This window comes from Acomys minous (assembly GCF_964271855.1).
Source record: "Acomys minous genome assembly, chromosome: 15".
In the NCBI taxonomy this organism is placed as follows: Eukaryota; Metazoa; Chordata; class Mammalia; order Rodentia; family Muridae; genus Acomys; species Acomys minous.
In genome coordinates this window covers 85903440-85923238 of record NC_140497.1, presented here as the reverse complement: position 1 = coordinate 85923238, position 19799 = coordinate 85903440, and the positions used below count along the sequence as shown (strand labels likewise).

At 39.4% G+C, this 19799-nt stretch overlaps 1 protein-coding gene across 1 annotated transcript in view; it reads left to right on the top strand.

Moving 5' to 3' along the window:
• Positions 1–15291, top strand: part of LEMD3 (LEM domain containing 3) — a 49356-nt gene extending 34065 nt beyond the window's left edge. The window contains exons 5-13 of the mRNA XM_084759868.1: positions 6347–6426; positions 6515–6660; positions 7662–7763; positions 7875–7977; positions 8661–8839; positions 10829–10910; positions 12657–12762; positions 12852–12930; positions 13131–15291. Of these exons, the coding sequence (XP_084615994.1) occupies positions 6347–6426; positions 6515–6660; positions 7662–7763; positions 7875–7977; positions 8661–8839; positions 10829–10910; positions 12657–12762; positions 12852–12930; positions 13131–13294 (1041 nt within the window). The 3' untranslated portion in view covers positions 13295–15291. The remainder of the gene's footprint in view (positions 1–6346; positions 6427–6514; positions 6661–7661; positions 7764–7874; positions 7978–8660; positions 8840–10828; positions 10911–12656; positions 12763–12851; positions 12931–13130) is intronic.
• Positions 15292–19799: the final 4508 nt, after the last annotated feature.

The window sequence follows — 19799 nt, the reverse complement described above, 5'->3', positions numbered from 1 at the left end:
GTAGTTAAGTCTCAGGTGAAAGCACAGAAGGATTATATTTCATCATGTGCTTCAGGAGCAAGATACATTTGTATTTTAGAATAATATCAAGGCTTAAAGTTGACTGCTGTGCTTGAAGGACTAGAGAAATAGGATAGGATTTAGAAGCAGCAGTTTAACTTACAAGGAACTGAGGCAGAGGCAGAGCTTGGCATGCAAGGCCTTTTAAGCCTTTCTTTCCCAACCACTTGATTGTAGCTGTGTGTCAACAGTTAGAGGAGGTTAAAAGAAGACGGGGAGGTGCCCAGAGTCAGACTTGGCACAGACTGGGATCTAAGCCAGCAAGCAGCAGGACTGGGGAGTGTGGCTCTGCTGAGTGTGTGTCAGAGTTTATTGGAGTCAAGAGCTTGTCGTGTAAAGTAAGTCAAGCCAGTGGTGAGCGAGCTATACTTTTATCATGTTTTTCCTGGAATTATTCCATACTTGGAAATAGTTGGAGTTTGGCGGTGGTGGGCTTGGTTTGGTATGTTGTTGTTGTTCATTTGCTTGTTCTTGTTTTACAGTGCTGGGGATGAGGCTCGACATGCATTCTCCCCACGCCATATCCTCAGTTCCTGTTTCATGTTGTCTTTTTAACTCTATAGACTTTTTATACTCCATGTTATAAAAGAGTCTAGATTCCATTTCTTAAAGATATTTTCTTTAAATGTTAATGTTTATTTAGGTTTATATGTATGCACATTTGTGTTTGTTAGTCTTTTTGGAGTTTCATTTTCAGATTGTGAAATATATGATGATTGTCACATCATAGATGCAGTTTAGTCAGCTGCCAAAAATAACTCCCCCAAACAAACAAAAATCACTAAGTAGGAATTTTTTTTTACCAAAAATAAAATCTCAAATTCTAGATACATCCTAAGTACTACGTAAAATAGTGTTTTATATTCAATGTAGAATAACCATCATAATTAATTCCTATGGAAAATAAAGGGAATAAGTTTTTAATTCACTGTAGAATGGTAACCTCTGGTAGCATTTGGTCTAGCTTTCTTTAGTCTTTTAAAGTGTATCTTTAAAATTAGTATGACTGTAAATATCTCCTATTATAAATATTCATGTATTTACCCTTAGAATTATGTACATTTGCCTCTGCCATTAAATAGCTTAAAATTTTAAATGGCTGGATACTATTTTATTTTGTAAGTACATTGGATATTTTTCCTTAGTCATTTCTTAGGAAATAATCCTAGAAAGGAAATTACTTTCTCAAAGAGCATGAGGTTTATAAAATGCTTTTGATAATGTTCTGATGTCTTCCTAATCTACAGGGACAGTTTTTGTCTAGCCTTGCTTCAGTTGGGGTTTTATCTCTGTAGCAGTATACACAGTTGGTATCAGACAATTAGAAGACGTGCACAGTAAAATTTCTGTTTATGAAGAAGACTTGTACATTTCATTTCTATGTATTTATATTATGAATTCATCTGTAAACCATTACGTTTTTCAGATATGAGGTAAAAAGCAGTCACTCCCACAGATGCACACTTCTCTGGCTTGTAGTGCATTTTCAGCAGCCATGATAAATCATTCTCAATACCATGCTTGTATTTTGTTGAACTTGACTCATTATTTTTATTATCATTTTCTTCATTCTACTTGTTCCTTCAAAAGGAGTTTTAATAAGCCTATTTATCTTACCCAGTGCCTTTCTCATTGGTTGGGGAAAGCAGAGTTCTGGTTTGTCGAGATGAGAGGTCCCTCTGGTGGAGCACTTAGGGAACACAGGCTCTGTGTCTGCAGCGGGAGCCTCCATGTCCGGGGGTGACAAGATGAGTGCTGCTACAGTTTCTAGGTTGCTTCAAAACACAATTCACTTTTGACACGATGAGCAGTACTTAAGACACGTGAAGACTATAACAGGGAAGTAGGTCGCTGCAGATGTGCCAAGTTATGGCCAGATAAGAGTTTTATAGTTAGTTTAACTAACCTTGCACCTTGATCATTGTTGATGAAGTTTTATGTTAAGTATTCTTCAGAGGCCTGTGATGGCTGGGTATTACTTTCAGCAGAACACTAACATCGTCTGATCAGTTATGCTTCTGAAAACCTGTTTCGTACGTTTCTACACATTTTACCTGTTCCATTTAAGTTCACTTTTATTTTGATCTTGATGCCTTTCTTTAGTTCTCGTTGAGCAAACTTAAATCTTCTAATAGAAATTGGTAAAAGGAAAAGTATTGTAGCCAGGCATGGTGGCTCACACCACTCAGGAGGCAGAGGCAGGTGGATCTCCATGAGTTCAAGGCCAGCCTGGTCTACAAAGCAAGTCTAGGACAGCCAGGGCTACGCGTGGAAATCCTGTCTTGAAAAACCAAAAAAAAAAAAAAAAAAAAAAGTATTGTAAAACTGGGGTGGTGATACTTCCGTACTGTGGTTTGTCAGGTGCTCAGTTCATTCTGATGCCGTGTGTTGCTCTCAGTCTTACAGTGATCCAACAAGGCAGATGAAATGAAGCCTACATTATAAGCAAACTAAGAGCCTAGGGGTTTCCTAACTGGGTCACCTGGCTAGACTATGACCAGACTGGGAGTAGAGTAGGGAGGCTGCCCTCCAAGCTATACTGTTCCACTTCTGTGATGGACCGACGAGGTCCATAACCCATTTGTTGCAGCTGTGGATAAGCAGTTGACACATGGAAGTTATAAACACCCTAAAGTGGCAGTTAAAGTCACTACATCTCGTAGATAAAATATATTCTCCGCGCTAAGTGTGTGTGTGTATAGTTTACAGTAGAACTAATATTTAGTCCCAGCCTGTTTGATACAAAAATCAAGTCCCCATTGAGTCAATGGTTAAATTTGGTGCTGCTTTTTTCGTTTTGTTTTGTTTTGTTGAGGCAGGGTAGCCCTGGCTGTCCCAGAACTCACTATGTAGACCAGGCTGGTCTCCAGTTTACAGAGATCTGCCTGCCTTTGCCTCCTGAGTGCTGGGATTAAAGAGGTGCACCACCACACCTGGCCCAGTATTATTTCTCTAAATGGAAAGGCACATGGCCTTTTAATATATTGTATGTATACATGTGCACTTATACACAGTACCCTTTCCAGACATAGTTGATTTTCCTAATAGCTGCTGAAAATACATGCTTTAAAACCATTGTCAGGTGTTTCAAATGTAAATTAAGTTTCAAAGTAGAAAAATGATTGTAGTTTGGTGTGGTGGGGACACCTGTGAGACCAGCCAGCAGGGCTCCATAGCCAGAATGTCAAAAAGAAATGATACTGTGTAGTGCAAAAAGACTCAGCTTCTTACATAAAGCAGCAAGGCGGTGGTGAGGAGAGTGAAAGAAACCCTTTCCTGTAGCAAAGTCACGTAGACAAGCAGCTCAGTACGGCACCTTCATGATCTTAAACATCCTAGCAAAGGCTGTGTCTGTCACGTGTGCTGTATCATGTATGTTTGTTTGCACAGTGTATATGTTAAAGCAAACTTAGCAGTGAGGTAGGAGGTACAAGTACGACGCAGTGAAAATAATTTTCAGTGTCATTGCAAATCTGTTTTACAATAATTCAATGAACACTCCTAAATTTGTCTTAAAAGAGATTTCTAAAACTTAAAATGTAGCCTCCACACTGTGAAAAGTGCATGAAGTGATGCTTTGTAAAGGGCTTTGTTAGCACAACGGCCTCGGCTGCTTGGTCTGTTGCTCTGCCTATTGCAGATCATGGTTAATTAAATATATGCTATATTAAAAAAACAATTAAAAATCTTATTATTTAAAATATATTTAAGAAATGCAATAAGATTTAAGTTCACTTAGCGAGGGAGTGGCTTGTCCCCAGCACCAAAGGAAGAAAAGTAAATAAAAATTTTGGATATTCTCTGTATATTTATTAATAAAAGCTGATTAAAGTATAAAATAAATATACAATTAATACAAATTGACTGGAAAAGAAAAGGGATTTCCTATGTGATTTGAGAGTCTTTTTCCATAATAAATGTAATTACAGAATAGGATAGATGATGCGGTGTGGGTCTGTTTTGACTTTGATTGGTTTGAGTGTGCGCCAGGCTGTGAGGCGGCACAGTCAGCACAGTCAGCACAGTCAGCACAGTGCCTGCTCCCCAAGCCTGAGAGCCTAAGTTGGGTCTCCAGAGCCCACGTGGCCCCTGCTTGTCATCCCAGCGCTGGGTGGTGGTGGGAAGAGGAGAGGACAGTGCTCGTTGTCAGTTCCAACAGAGTCAGCGAATTTCAGGTCAGCTGAGAAACCCTGTCTCAGAAACTAAAGGGGAGAGCCACTGAGGAACACCTGATGTCAACCTTTCGTCTTTACATGCACAAGCACATACACATACTCACTACACACATGTGCATACACCCCACTAATAAGTACATAGCCCCCACATATATGCACACAACACACACAGTTAAAAACTATATTATATCTACCCATGCCTACCAATTATAAAGCTTTTGGATTTTCTATAATTCTTTAGGCCTTAAGTTGTTTTTATTTGTGGGAAACGTACATATGTATGTATGTTTTTGGATTCTTGGGGTTTGTTTTGTTTTGTTTGAGGCAAGGTCTTGGTATGTAGGTGTGGTAGCTGGCTGGCTGATAGGGTAAATGTGTTAGTACATACTTAAATATTTTATGACATTAATAACTAAAATTAAAACATTTTAAATTATTCATTTGGAATAATAATGAGCTTATAACATGGCAAAAATACTTCTAAAATTTAGCATCTATGTGTGCATGTATGCTTAAGTGCCATGGCAGGCGCAAATGTGGAGATGAGAGGGTGACTTGGGAGTGTGTTTCCCCCGGTTGCCCCGCATACTCCACGCTAGCTGGCCCACTGCCTTCTTGGTGGTTCTGCTGTCTCTGCCTCTCGTTACAGCAGCGTTTCCGTCGTAAATGTGCACACTGCATCTAGCTTTTTACATGGCTGCTGGAGAGCAAACTCCAATAGTCAGGTTTACAACTGAAGTTTTTAGTGTCCAGATTACCAAGAGGAAAGCTGTGTTCACTATAGTGTGATGATGTCAAGGCTCCTGTGAATATATAACCACGCATGATATTTAAATAACTTTTTCTGATAATTGTTATACTCTTTGATAACCGCATCAAACCTCTAAGTAGTAGTAGTACAGGAGAGAGAGCGGCAAGTGGAGCGGGTAGGAACAAGTGTGTGTGTTCCTACGCGCACGTGTGCTTGTGTGCAGATGTTGAGTAATTTTCTCCCTCCCTTTCCAGCTTGTATTTGGAGACCATGTCTCTTACTGAAGATGGAATTTGGTGTTCTGGCTAGACTGGCTGGCCTGTGTGCTCCCAGCATTTGCCTCCAACCTCCCCACACCCACTCCATGCTGGAGTTACCAGTGTATGTTAGCATGCCTGGCCTTTGTATGGCTGCTGGGTACCTGAACTCTGCTCCTCCTGCCTGCCTCTCAGGCTCCCTGCCCTCCGAGCCACCTTCCTAGTCCCAGTAGTAATGTTAAAAAGCAGTAGTTGGTCCCGTCAGTGAAGTTTTGTACTCTGTCTCATGAAGTTCTTGGGTCTGTCTGGACTTTGAGTGGGACTTTTACCTGTGTATGATTAATTTCTGCAAAAATTGGGTTGAAATGCACCGGCTTTACTGAGTTGCTAACATCTTTCCATTGCTGTTTGTTACACTGTATCAAAGTTATATGTTTGTTAGTGTCATAAAAGTCTTTAAGTTCCATGAACTTCTGGTCATAGTGACAAGTGTGAATTTTTCTTGTTTATAGTTTTTCACTTGAAAGTTTGAATTTATCATTAGTTACAGTCAAGGTTTTTTGTTTTGTTCTGTTTTGTTTTTTCGAGACAGGGTTTCTCTGTAGCTTTGGCTGTGCCAAACTTGCTTTGTAGACCAGGCTGGCCTCGAACTCACAGTGATCCTCCTGCCTCTGCCTCCCCTAGTGCTGGGATTAACAGCGTGCACCACCACGCCCATCTACAGTTAAGGTTTTGGGGCTTATGGGCTTAATGGATTCAGTTGTTGAAAATTTAAACCATCCAAATCTTAATAATTTACCATTTGCTTGTTTGAAAATACTGTTCCGTTTATGAAAATCAAAATTAGTTTATTATCACAATATTTGAAAACAAACTTAACAAATAGCTAAAATTGGTAAAAGAATAAAATCAGAAAGAAAGCATAGTAGAATATTAATAGCAGTTATGTGGGAATCATGAGAAGATGGTGGCTTTTCATTTTTTGGTACTGAGTTATATGTTCTTATTATTTTGTTTATGTGGTTAAAACAGAAAAAAAGCATGTTATTTATATGACAGTTTACATAGGACTATTGAGAATGGTTCTCTATTTTTCTTGTTAGAATTTAGGTCCTGAGTATGAAGATGTATTTAATACTTCATTGCTGTGGATTTTTAAAAATGGGAAAGATGTTGGAATAAGGTACAGGATTTGATTTACACTTTGATGATTTTGTATTGTAAGAAGTGGCTTTTTAAATTTTAATCTCTACCTTAATTATTTTTACTAGGTGTCTTGGTTTTGGGCCTGAGGAAGAGCTGACAAATGTAACTGATGTGCAGTTTTTACAGTCCACCAGACCCCAGATGTCGTTCTGGTGTCGTTTTCGGCGTGCTTTCATTACTGTAACCCATAGGTTGCTGTTGTTATGTTTAGGTAAGTTGTTAGGTTAGAAAGGTCACTGACCGTCAGGGCGAGAGCTTAGTCCCTGCTTGCCTAGAGTATGTCGTAAATCACATCCAGAAGTCCTCACCGAGAGGTTTGCCTATGCTTGTGTGATTTGACCAAAGGCTTGACAGAAACAACTTAATGGCAAGAAGGGTTTACTTTAGCTCACAATTTCCATCATGGAAGGAGATTTGGCAGAGCAGATAGCATGGGAGCCAGGAAGCAGAGAGGAGAAAGTGGCCAGAGACAGCTATCCCCTGAGACCTGGCACCAGTGACTGACTTCTGGCTAGAGCCCGCCTCCTACAGTGCCCAGGTTATCACCGTCACCTTGCACCTGGCCTTCAGGAGGAGACACCTCATGTTTAAATGGTAACAGAGAAATTGGGGTTATACATGACAATTGTGGACCTAATAAAACTTTGTCATGAAAATGTCATAGAAGGAGCAAGCATAATATTATGTGTGTGGAAACCTACTTGTAGAAATTGAATAGAAAAAACAGAAAAGTTGAGCTTAATAAAGTAAGCTCTTAAATTTTTTTATTTAAAATGTTATTTGTGAGAATTTCTCTTTTAATGTAGGCTCTTTGATAATTTTATAATAGGAAATAAGGAACTACTATTTTCTGTTTCTTTGTTAGCTCTTTAAACATAATTCAGTTTAATATTTACTATGTTTACTAAAACTCACTTTTCTAGTACATTAATGCTGAAAGGAGAAAAGTCTGAAAGAGTTATTTTTATTTTTAGTAGAAGGGATTTAGATGCTTATCTGTTAGTGTAACAGAAGAATTGTTTTAGAGAGAGGTGAACTTTTGGGAAAGTACTTAACAATAAGGTTTTCTACGTGTTGCGCTTTATTATACTGTCAAATTCAAATCTTTGCACTCACTAGTCCACAAGGGCAGTGGAGATGGCCACTGGTGCTAGCTACAGTGTAACTGACTGTTAGCATCACAGTCTAACCTGAACTCTGTGAATGTTGCAGGTGTAGTGATGGTCTGTGTTGTTCTACGTTATATGAAATACCGCTGGACTAAGGAGGAAGAGGAAACCAGGCAGATGTATGATATGGTGGTAAAAATTATAGGTATGGAATTTATAAAATCCTAAACTATTTCTAGAACAGTTACTATATGTTAAAGCTGCAACATAGTTGTCTGCAGTTGATTTACTTGTCAAGTTGTTGGTTTCTTTTCAGATGTTTTACGAAGTCATAATGAAGCTTGCCAGGAAAATAAAGATTTACAACCATATATGCCTATTCCACATGTTCGAGATTCCTTAATACAGCCCCATGACAGGTGTGTGAATCAGTATGGACTAAAATAAACGAGAGTGTAGATGTCTGTGGGAGACTTGGGTTTTGTTTTGTTTTGTTTTTTGTTTTGTTTGGTTTGGTTTTTGAGGCAGGGTTTCTGAGACCTGTGACTCCTCGCCTGGATAGACTTGTAAAGTTCTTACCCTCTCTTTTCAACATCAGTTCTGTTCTCCTCCTGATTTCAGCGTGTAATACGACAGCTGCTTTATAGACTGTCTCACTCCTGCATATTTTTACTCCTCTTTGCCAGTCTTCATCTTTATCCCTTTATTTTGTTTGTGCTAAGAAACAGACAAAAGCTAGTTATGTTTTAGTAATATTTTAAGTACTTATTTGAAGCTTTTAAAATGAATGCCAAAAATCTGAATTTTTGAACATGAAAAACTGATCCATATTCTGAAAAGTGGATATTAAGTCCACCAGTGGGTCCTGAGTTAACAAGAAAGAGAAAGCAATGCTCGTGGCTTAGCTCTATAGATGGAGACTCAGTAAGTCTGAGGTGTGGGACAGGCATTGAAGCCATCTGTCACAAGGGGTAATGGCTAGGACAGGGGAACAGAGAGACACAGGGATGACAGGCAGCCTAGCCATTAACAGTAACCATTTCTTAAGTAATGAGCATTTTCAAAAGCCAAGGTTAAATTTGTCATCTTGTTTGTGTGCTAGGAAAAGGATGAAGAAAGTCTGGGATAGAGCTGTTGACTTCCTCGCTGCTAATGAGTCTAGAGTGCGCACGGAAACACGAAGGATAGGTGGTGCGGATTTTCTCGTCTGGCGATGGATCCAGCCTTCTGCATCCTGCGATAAGACGTTAGTTATACCTTCTAAAGTGTGGCAAGGCCAAGGTATGCATGCTAAGCAAAACCAACGATTTTCTCCTACTCTTTCCAAATAGACAGTCTATACTTAATTGAAGCAGTGTGACCAGAAGCTAGGAAATACAAAGCGTCCTTCCCAGCCAGGCCTGCATGGAGGAGGAGGAGGAGGAGGAGGTACAACAGAGCTGGCTGGCAGCTCTAACTGCGTTCTTGTCAAACACATGGAAACTTGATTATGTTATTACAGCATTGTTAACAAACATTCAACATGCATTAAGTGTGGGCGTGGAAGCATGACTTTAGTATTCTGTTTCCAGTTCTTATTGCCTTCCTCCTCTCACCAAACCCCTTTGCTTGAGCATCTCCCTGCCCAGATGTCTTCTGGAGCTGTCATTCCATGGCTTTCTCAATAGTATGTGCAGTTCCAAAAGAAATGTAATAAAGTATATACGGAGCTTTGAACATTGGCTGCCTTATGTGCCTGCACCTCTACTGTACAGGAGAAACTTGTGTGTAAAGGATATATAAGGGAGTTAGGGATAGGAAATTCTCTTTCCTATCAAATCATGTTTAATTAATATATGCTAAACATTCATAGAAAAGATAAATGAAGTGTTTTAGGATTGCAATTTTAAAAATACAGTCATTTCATTTTTTCCTTCTAATGTTACTTTTAAAAGCTTAAATGGTAGACTTTAACCATGCAGGTGGTGGCTGGAGTGGAGAGGTTCTAGGAGGAACTGAAGAAGGGAAATCCATAATCAGAATATATCATATAAGTTTTTTTTTTCATTTAAAAAATGTGCTTTCCTGTTTTAAAGGCTAAGAACAAATTATTCCCGTGGAAAGTTGCCTGCAGAAGGGCTCTGTGAAGCTGGACACAGAGTTACGTATCTCACATGACTCTTACCTGTGTCTGGCAGCTGAGCCCTTTGTCAAGGTCACTGGGGACTTGACAAAAGCATTTTTCCCCTGGTTCCTCTCCTAACCGGATCTTTTTCCCCAGTCATGGCTGTGTCTCCTGCCCCTCCCTTCCTACTTGTAGGCTTCCTTCCCCGGGCTTCTCAGCGCTGTCTTCTCGCTTACTTTTACTCACTCTTCTCATGCTGTGCCTTCCTTCGCTTACATGCACTAGCTCCTGTCTGCCTCAGACTTCTGCGCTCTAGAGGAGGAAAGGAGCATGAGCGCGCCGTGTCTCTCCCCCGGTCTAGTCCGCGCTGCCCCTCCTTAGTCACCCTACTCTCCTTTAGCTCAGGGCATTCAGTCTTTACCCTGGCCATGCCCAGGCCCTGCTGCCCACGTCACACTGCACTGTTGGCCCAGCTTCCTCTGGGACAACAATTAACCCAAATAGTCTTAACTTCATGTTGTCTTATTGATTTTCCATACGATTACTTTAATTTTTTTACTATTTAAGGATGGAGCTTGTCATGTAATTCCTCTACCTAGACATTTGTATGATTCTGTATTACTCTTACGGTACCGCTGAGATACTTTGACATGGCCAACACAGCCTTGAGGAATCTGACTTCTCCTTTTCCGAGCTCATCTTTCCGTTGCTCTATGGCAGCCACACTAATTGACTTTTAGTTGCTCGGATATACCAGTTTCCTTCTCGTCCAGGCTGCATGCGAAGTTCATCTCCACCTCAAGTGTCCTGTGCGCTTACCTCCCACCCCTGCTGCCTTTCTTATTCTTCAGCTCTCAGAATCCCTTTCACTTCCTTGGGGAAATCTTACCTTGCATTGATGAGGTGATGTTATTTTTAGTCTCCTTCCGTTTTTTTAAAAAAAGGATTTATCAAACTCTGATCCCCTGGAAGGCAGCTATCAGTTGTCTGTGTCTCCCACCACCCATTGTCTCTAGACACTAATGACTTTCTTAACCCACCTTAACACAGGAACTGGCTCATTAAGAGCATACTATGAATATATTTTTAATGAACTAAATGTCTTTCAACAAAATGAAATAATAGCAAGTAATACAATTATTGTTTTGTTTTGCTTTTTTTTGTAGCGTTTCATTTAGATAGAAGAAATTCACCACCAAATAGTTTGACACCATGTTTAAAGATTCGAAATATGTTTGATCCAGTTATGTAAGTATTATAATCGAGCATATATATAATTTTCATTTGGAGTATTTGGGTATAAAATGCAAGGTATTTGTATTAGGCTGTGTGTCTAATTGAAAAGTTTTTTTTTTTTAATTTTTTATTTCTAGCTATAAATGTTAATACTTTTTCCCTTTTGTTAAATTCCGAGCAAAGGTTTAACTATGGCCCAGAGAAACAAGCACTTCTAAAGTGTTTCTAATTCTCTGTATTCAGTGCAAATTCTCAAAACAGACGAATGCAGAAAGGTAGATTAATAAGAAACAATGCCCTTAACTAAATGCAGCAGTCATCTTATGTGTAACTGTTAACAGTTTTACCTCAGTCTGTAAAAACAAACAAAAAATAGGAATAAACCTTTTTTATATTTTTTATGTACTTATTAATGTAATGTTTGAGGAACCGTTCTGACTACAGCATCATCACAGCACATATCCAGTGAGTGGCAAAGTCAGGATCTACTCACTGCCTTAGAACTCGTATTTACGTGTGTGTGTGTGTGTGTGTGTGTGTGTGTGTCTGTCTGTCTGTCTGTCTGTCTGTCTGTCTGTCTGTCTCTGGGTCTGTCTGTGTCTCCGCGCATGGTTTTCTCACTGAACTTGAAGTATTGTTTCTGCTAGGCTAGCTCTAGGGATCTGCTTGTCTCTGCATTCCACGTGCTGGGTTATAGCATAAGCAGCCGTGCCCATCCTCATGGAAGTGCTGGAGATTTGAACTGAGTCCTTACATAGCAAGCACTCTTACCCACTGAACCATCTCCCTCATATATTTTACTCATAAGTTTAGAATTGGTTTGTAAAAACTATTTAGCTATTAATGATATGACAGATAAAACCTTTTTTGTTTCAATTTTCTTTTAATGTTTTTATTCCTTGAGAATTTTATATATACATACAGTATGTTTTGATTGTATTCGCCCCTAACTCCTCCCAGATCTACTCCCACTCCCCACCTCCTCCCATATATACTCACAGATATGCAGCTTTCCACTGGAGTGTAAAAACCTACAAAGACCACACCCTTAAAAAAGGACCGATTCCTCCTGCCCCAGAAACTATCAACTGTCGATAGCTCTTCAGCTAAAGATGGGGGCTTTTTTCAAATCTTGATAGTAGAAGTTGTGTTTTATGGAAAATACCTGCTGATCCCATGTTAAAGTCACTTATTTATGATTTTAATGGCGGAATTCCACATAATCCCAGACTGTACCAATAAGGGGAGGCACTGTCTCTGTAGACACTCTCTCTTTCAGTGATACTTATTTAAGGAATCTGCCGCATGCTTTAATAACTGGGAAGTCAATCCCAGCCTGGCATTTTATTGCATTGGGCAGACTTAAAGTGGAGGTATTCTCCCAAGCTGTCCCCTCTGTGACTCACCCTCAGCGAGACAGACGAGCATGTGTGCTGCAGCTCCTCTCGAGGCTCCTACTAAGGTGGGCAGCCATGTTTGCCTGTGGCGCTTTTCTCTTGTTTTGGGAAAGAGAAGCATGGAATGTAGTGTTTATATTAAGAAATGAGTTAAGAAAATGTGAAAATGTTAACAACAATACAGAACACAGTATTCAACTATTGCAACTCTAATGTTAACACTAGTCTGGGAAAAGAAACGAAACAACCTGCAAGTTCATAGACAGACAAAGTGACTGCACTCATCTGCTCCACAGTACTGTGAGAAACAGTGAGTGCAGGGCAGGAAGAGCATGGCTGATTTTGTTTCTCTCACTTTCAGGGAAATAGGAGATCAATGGCATTTGGCAATTCAAGAAGCAATTTTAGAAAAATGCAGTGATAATGATGGCATTGTTCATATTGCAGTAGACAAAAATTCACGTGAGGTAAAGTAGTGTCTAATGTTAAACACAGTATCATGGATTGGTTGCTATTAAACTAAGACTGTTCTCTCTCTTTTCTGTTTATGGTACAGGGTTGTGTATATGTTAAGTGTCTGTCTCCGGAATATGCTGGGAAGGCTTTTAAAGCATTGCATGGCTCTTGGTTTGATGGTAAGAGATTTGAGTATTACAAAGATTTGGATTAGTTGAAGTTTAGATTATGCTTGATTTCACATAGAGTAACTTTAGGTTAACATTTTTTGAATAATAATTTTAGATGATTTTGTTTTGTGTTCATTCTTTACCACAATTAGTTTTCTACAAATAATGTCATTTTACAGGTCTAAAATACTATTTTTATCTTGCAACAGGGAAATTGGTTACAGTCAAATACTTGCGTCTAGATAGGTACCACCACCGCTTTCCCCAGGCTCTTACGTGCAACACTCCCTTGAAGCCATCAAATAAACACATGAACTCTATGTCTCATCTGCGCCTTCGGACTGGCCTAGCCAATTCACAAGGAAGTTCCTGAAAAGATTTCTTCACTCCTAGGACTGTTATTTAAATAGGAAAATTCCCGTTTGGCTTCCGTCTTCCTTTTAAATGCTTTTTGTATGTAATATTTTTATTGCTGAAGACAGCTGTTTGAAAGTTCCAGAAATCTTAAGGTTCCAAAGGGATTTAGTGGTGAGGCAGCAATGCTGAGCAGGTAGGGGTTGTTTGACTCAGCATTTGGACCTCAGTTAAGCCAGTGCATTTAAAGTGTGCATGAGGAACACTCACTTTATATTAAGCGTTTCAGAGATGGTGGTTATATTTTTGCACCAAAAAGTGTTTAGATAACCACACAAAAGCATGGCAAAGCAGCTTTTTGTATTTCCATAATTTGTGGATTAATGTGAATTTTTGTATACAGTCAGCTAGCCGCATAGTTCCTTACAGGCTACTGTGGTAAAACTGTTCATTTCCCACTTTAACCTTAGGTTTCTGTTGCTTGTAAGAGGTTTATTTACTACAGCTGGAATATGGGGAAATTTATTTGGTTTTAATGGTTACATTACATGTTTAAGTGGATGTATATGTACTTAAATTGGCTTTTGTATATATGTATAAACGCTGATGGTAGTGAAAGTCTTGTTTTGTGAGAATGTCTGCATTAGCAGTAAAATAAGCTTTCTATTTTATTCATAATCTAATGTATATATAATGTATGTGCATAGCTGTGTGTTTATGTACATATGTAACTGTACATATGTACATATCCACACAGATATATACATATGGCTGTACTGTCTCAGATGATCAAGCAGCCAAGTACCTGGAAGTATTAGATACATGTTTAAAATAACTTTTATAGATTTTATATAAAAATACCTGAGTATGATTTTGTGTGAAAGTTCTGGCACCAGTTGTAATGAGTTCAAATTTATGTGAGCAATAAAGAAGCGATTGGCAGATACTGGAAAAATATTTTGTGAAAAGCTGTATTTATTATAAGTACTGGGGCTGTGACAGTACTACTATTGGGATTGTGTCATAGTCCCAGTCTGTTATAGCTTAAAGAAATGTTAGCTCCTGTTCTGTGTCCAGTGTGAAGCAAGGTGCTTAGTTTCAGCCAAGTGTATTAGATAAGTATCCTTGGCATGTTGGGCCATGGAAATCTGCAGTGTAGACAATGCACGGATGACCATTGGTATGTGCCTCAGTGTTTGCTTCAGTAAAGCTACTTTATTACTGTTTATGATTTCAGGTCAAAATAGTTACTGATCAAGGTTTATTTGTAACCTAAAAATTGGCTTTTTGGAAAAGTACCTGCTGGGTATATCATTGTCGGTCCAAATGAATATATGAGACAGCTGGAATTACACGAATCTTAGTTTCTGTGTTAAGTTTTTGTTTAGTTTTCTTTTTGTTGTCTATGTATTAGGTTTGCAGCATGAACTTGCACAGATAATGCACGTTTCTGGTAAAGTAAACATGATGCACACTATTCTGTAACAGAAAACCCTTTGTGCCTTACCTGTGTGCTTTTGTGGGCACCATGTTTATGAAGAATAAATGATTTGTTATCAGAAGAAAATAACTTTTAAATTCTCAATCTATGTCTCAGATGCTAACTGTTAAAATATAAATATATAATATATAAAGTAACCAATCTTTCTGTATTTTATGTGCATCATAGTGATTTATTTGAGCTTAGTGACCCCATCTTGTAACCTGTTGCAAGAGTGAATGTAAAAAATAGTTGTGGCATTTAAACAGGTCACCTTTTGATGCAGGTGCATCTTTTTCTTGCTTCTAAGATATATTTCATGTAAACACTGTACATTTATTATTGTAATATATACTATTATGCAGCCCATTTTACCTGGAACTCTTAAGCCGACCAAGAGTCCTCCCTATAAGACAGATGGGAATGTGTATAATAATTAGGTATTTGAAAAGTTCTGGTTTGATGTAATCTGTTTCTTGTTCTGTTTAAAAAGAAGGAAAACATTCTAATTAAAAATTTATTAGGTTTTTTAAAAAGTGCGTCTTTGTTTTAAAGAAAGTTGTAAAGTGTCTTGTGTCTATTTCTTTTTACCAGTGATAGTAGATTATCTTTATTTTAAATCTCTTTTATCTAAGGGTTTATGGATCGTTGTGTGTTTAAGGATGAGGACAATAAAATTAATATTTTGATATTTTTAGTTATTTTGAGATGGAGATCTCTCACCCTGTAGCGTAGGCTGGCCTGCAACTGACTTGTGCAGTCCTGCTTTACCTACAGCTTTACAAGAGCTGAGATTACAGAGGTGAGCCAGCATGCCCAGTTGACAAGTTAATTTAACCATCCATTTTCAGCGTCTTTAAACAATGTATTAGCATACATTAGCTGTACATAACAAAGGGCTTCATGATGGCATTTTGTACATGTATACAATGTGTGTTCACCCCATCACCCTCATTGCCCTCTTGCTATTCTCTCGAATCTCATCTTCAACTTTGCTTTTCTTTATTGAAAATGTCTCCATTTAACTTTCAAAGGTTTGGATCAAATGGTAACAAGAATTTAAATTAACTGAGTCATTAAGTATTTTAGTTCATTTAGATAGTTTTTTCAAAGAAGGAATTCTCAACAAAGGGGGGAAAAATACATTCTCACTGAAAGCCTTAACCCATTATAAAACAGTCACAGCCATTTTTATTTTTATTTATTTATTTATTTTTAGCTGCTAGACCATTAGTTTAGATTTTTTTCATTGATGTTTTAATCAAGTAAAAGGAAGATTTGGCTCATTAGTCACATGGTTGTCAGAAAAGCCTGTGTCTGCTTTTGCACGGCCTGTCTCTAGGCAAGCCATTTTTGTTAGACAGCATTGCCCTTTGTCCTTGTCAGCTCTTCTGTACTAACTGGAATGTCCCTGCCATGTTTTCTGGCTATCCTTGTGACTTGAGCAGTTTCCTGTCATTTGATGGACTTCCTGAGATCTTAACGTTTTTGAGAGGCTTGGAAGTCCATTTTATAGGGTGTCTTCATTGCATTTTTATTGTTGGATGACAGTTTGCAAGGCACTGGGAAGCACATTGTAACAGGGGTCAGCAGTAGATGGTAGGTCCTATGAAGCAGAGAATGTCCAGTGAGAGATGGTTTTGTATTTAACATAATAGCCAAGCAACGACCAAGTAACTGTGGTAATATATAGGTAATCATTTGAGTTTTGAGGACAGTCTGGTATATAAGAATTCAATATATGGTGGAGTCTTATAAAACTATGGATTTTTTTTGTGGGTTTTTTTTTCTTTTGCGTTTTTAACTTTCAAAAACCAAACAAGGCCTTGATGTTAGAGCTGTGGTATTATTAATGTCAGGGCCTGTGTCTTCTGAAACTGTCTCTTTAGAACTGGCTCAGACCCTTCAGTCTGTTGTGACGTAGATGATTTTAATAACCCCACACCTCCACGGTTGTCAGCAGCGGTGGGTGGAAGCGCCACACTGCTGCCTGCCGCAGCCTACCAAGTTCTCGGACTTCCATTCAGCGAAGCCTACTTCCTTCACTGTGTGGCAGAGAAGAATTGCAGTTTGTACCAGTAGGAAGAATTGCAGTGTATTAAGAGATTTTTTTTTTAAACATTTAAGCCTAGTCATTAGTAGGTTGGGGCGGGGGGAGGGGGCGGCGGGAAGGGGGATACACCTAAGAGAATCTCATGTGTCTGAGCAGTAGCTCACATATAATTTTTTTAAATGTATATATATATATATATATATATATATATATATATATATATATATATCAGTGTGCGTGTATGCCAAACGTGGGCAGATTTTTGAGATGGCTAGTATAGGGCATTGGATCCCTGGAGCTGGAGCTGCAGATGGTTGTGAGCTGCCTATTAGGAATTGGGAACCAAACTTGGGTCGTCTGGTAGAGCAGCAAGTGCTCATAACCACCGATCCATCCCAGCATCCAGGGAATTTTAAGAAATGATCAGATGATAGGAAGATTGTGGAAATGTTTTGAAGAGTATTTATTTTTAAAATGAAAAAAAAAAAAAAAACCTCATGTCATATGTAGTACTTAGGTTGTAGTCACATTATCTCAAAAACGTGTCATGTAGGGCACTGTCGGTTGGAAGTGGCTCCATTATAGTCTCTGATTTTCAAGGTGTGGAATGTCACAGGAGGCCCTGACAGCACTAGGGTGAGCTCAGTGTCTGTCAGTGAGAGCTGTGTCTTTCTCTGGGAGCAGATAGAGAGAAAAAGCCGGTCCTTATCCAGGTAACGGTTCCAGTTCCCGCTCCCTGCCTTCTCCAGAAGCCATGAGGCAGAGGGAGTTTGCTTCACACGATGAAGTTGCTTGTCCCATTAGGAAGAGCACCCCATGAGTAACCCCGACAGAAATCGTCCTTCACATAGGCAGCAACAATTTATTTTTGTTACTGACAACACTGTTGATTTCAATATATAATTCTTTATCGTAGTTGTTAAAAGGCGAGAAACTGTCAAGAATGATTGGCATATTCGAGTAACATTGGGCAGGAAATGTTTCAGAATTAGCTACAGAGAGCATTCTGTTGACGTCTATGTTTATTTACGAAACTTCGCGTACACTTATGGTCGTGCCTGTAATGTGTGTGTGTCCCCCCCCCCCTTTTGCTCCAATTGGTCCCCTCTGCTAGTTTATTTTGAATCATTCCCAGTCTTTGGTAATGAAGCACAGTCATTTGGAGTTTAGTCATCCCAGCACATTGGGAAAGGGCCGTGTTTATTTTGGCACGAGTTGTTAGTGTTAGCAGGTATATGAAAAGTCTTCCAACATTCCCCAGATCCCTGTTTGGAAAGGGGGGGAGACACTGGGAGGTTATGGTCTCTGGAGTTAGAAGAATGTTTCCATTTCAGCCTTGACACATACTCATCTGTGACTTGAGGCAAGTTAAACAGTGTGGCAGTTGCTTGTACTGTTGAAAAGACAATAAGATACTTTTAAAATTTATCCACTGCAGAGTACACCTCACTCAGTGTTTCCATTTCAGCCTTGACACATACTCATCTGTGACTTGAGGCAAGTTAAACAGTGTGGCAATTGTTTGTACTGTTGAAAAGACATTAAAATACTTTTTAAAGTTACCCACTGCAGAGTACTCCTCTTATTATCTCTAAGTTGAGGCCATTTGATAATAAGGACTACTTAATTATTTTTCATTGTGATGCTCCTTCATATTGTTCACACATGAGAGAAACCTGTAGATACATCAGCTTTTCAGCGCTTCATTTTAACATGAAATCTCAGCTGCAGAAAAGAGGAAAGGGGTAACTCCTCACCACAGAAGAAGTGGGGTAGCTGCCAGGCAGGCTCCCTGAGTAGAAACACAGGTGCCTTAGGCAAACCACGCTGGTCAGGAAGTGAGTCCAGAAATGTGCGGCACACAAGTCGGTTAGCCCAGGAGCACAGGGTGGTATGCATTGATACACTAGTCATCAGATTTGACAGAGTAATGATACAGCAGGTCCCACACACCTGGTGACATTCACCATACACACATTCTCTCCCCAAAAGGGAAAGCACACTAGAATCCGAGGTATGCGATCTGGAAGACACAGACCTTACTGTCGGTCTCCGTTTTAGCCCTATCGGGCTTACTGTTGGACTTAGTAAAATTTGGAATGCTCTGAAATTTTCAAAAGAGGTTTTCATCACTGTTCTAAGTTTTCTATTGCCGTGATAAGACAGCAATGACCAAAAGCAACTAGGAGAGAAAAGGGTTTGTTTCCTCCTTCGCCCTACAGTTTGTAGTCCATCATGAAGGAAATCATGAGGGAAATGAAGACCGGGGAGGATGCAGATGCCTGGCTTGCTCCTAGGACCACCTGCCCATGGCGCCGCTCACAGTAAATCAGACCCTCTCATGTCAGTCATTAATCAAGAACATGACCCTGCTGGCTCTCCTAGAGTCAGTCTGATGGAGGCATGTTCTCAGTTGAGGCCCCTCTTTATAATAAGATACCTATTAATGTGTATCAAAAAGACAAAAACCAAACCAAACACACACACCAACTAACTGGACAGTCACTATTTTTTCTTTTGAAATTTATGTATTCTCTCTTTAAAGGATCTTTAAATTTAAAAAAAAAATTATTTATGCGCGTGTCTCCGACACTCGCCCAGGTACCCCCTATCCCCTCTGTGTGGGTGCTCATGGAGACCAGAAGAGGACCTCAGAATTTCTGGAGTTGAAGCTACAGGTGGTCGTAACCTGCCCCATGTGGATTCTGGGAACTAAACTTGATTTCTTTGGAAGAGCATCAAGTGCTCTTAACTGCCGATCCACTGTGGTGGATATTCTCTCTCTCTCTCTCTCTCTCTCTCTCTCTCTCTCTCTCTCTCTCTCTCTCTCTCTCCCCCCCCCCCTCTCTCCCTTCTTCTTCTTTTTGTTGTTGTTTTGTTTTGTTTGTTTTTTTATTTTGTTTTTTGAGAAAGGGTTTCTTTGTGTAGCCTTGGCTGTCCTGGACTCACTTTGTAGACCAGGCTGGCCTCAAACTCACGGTGATCCACCTG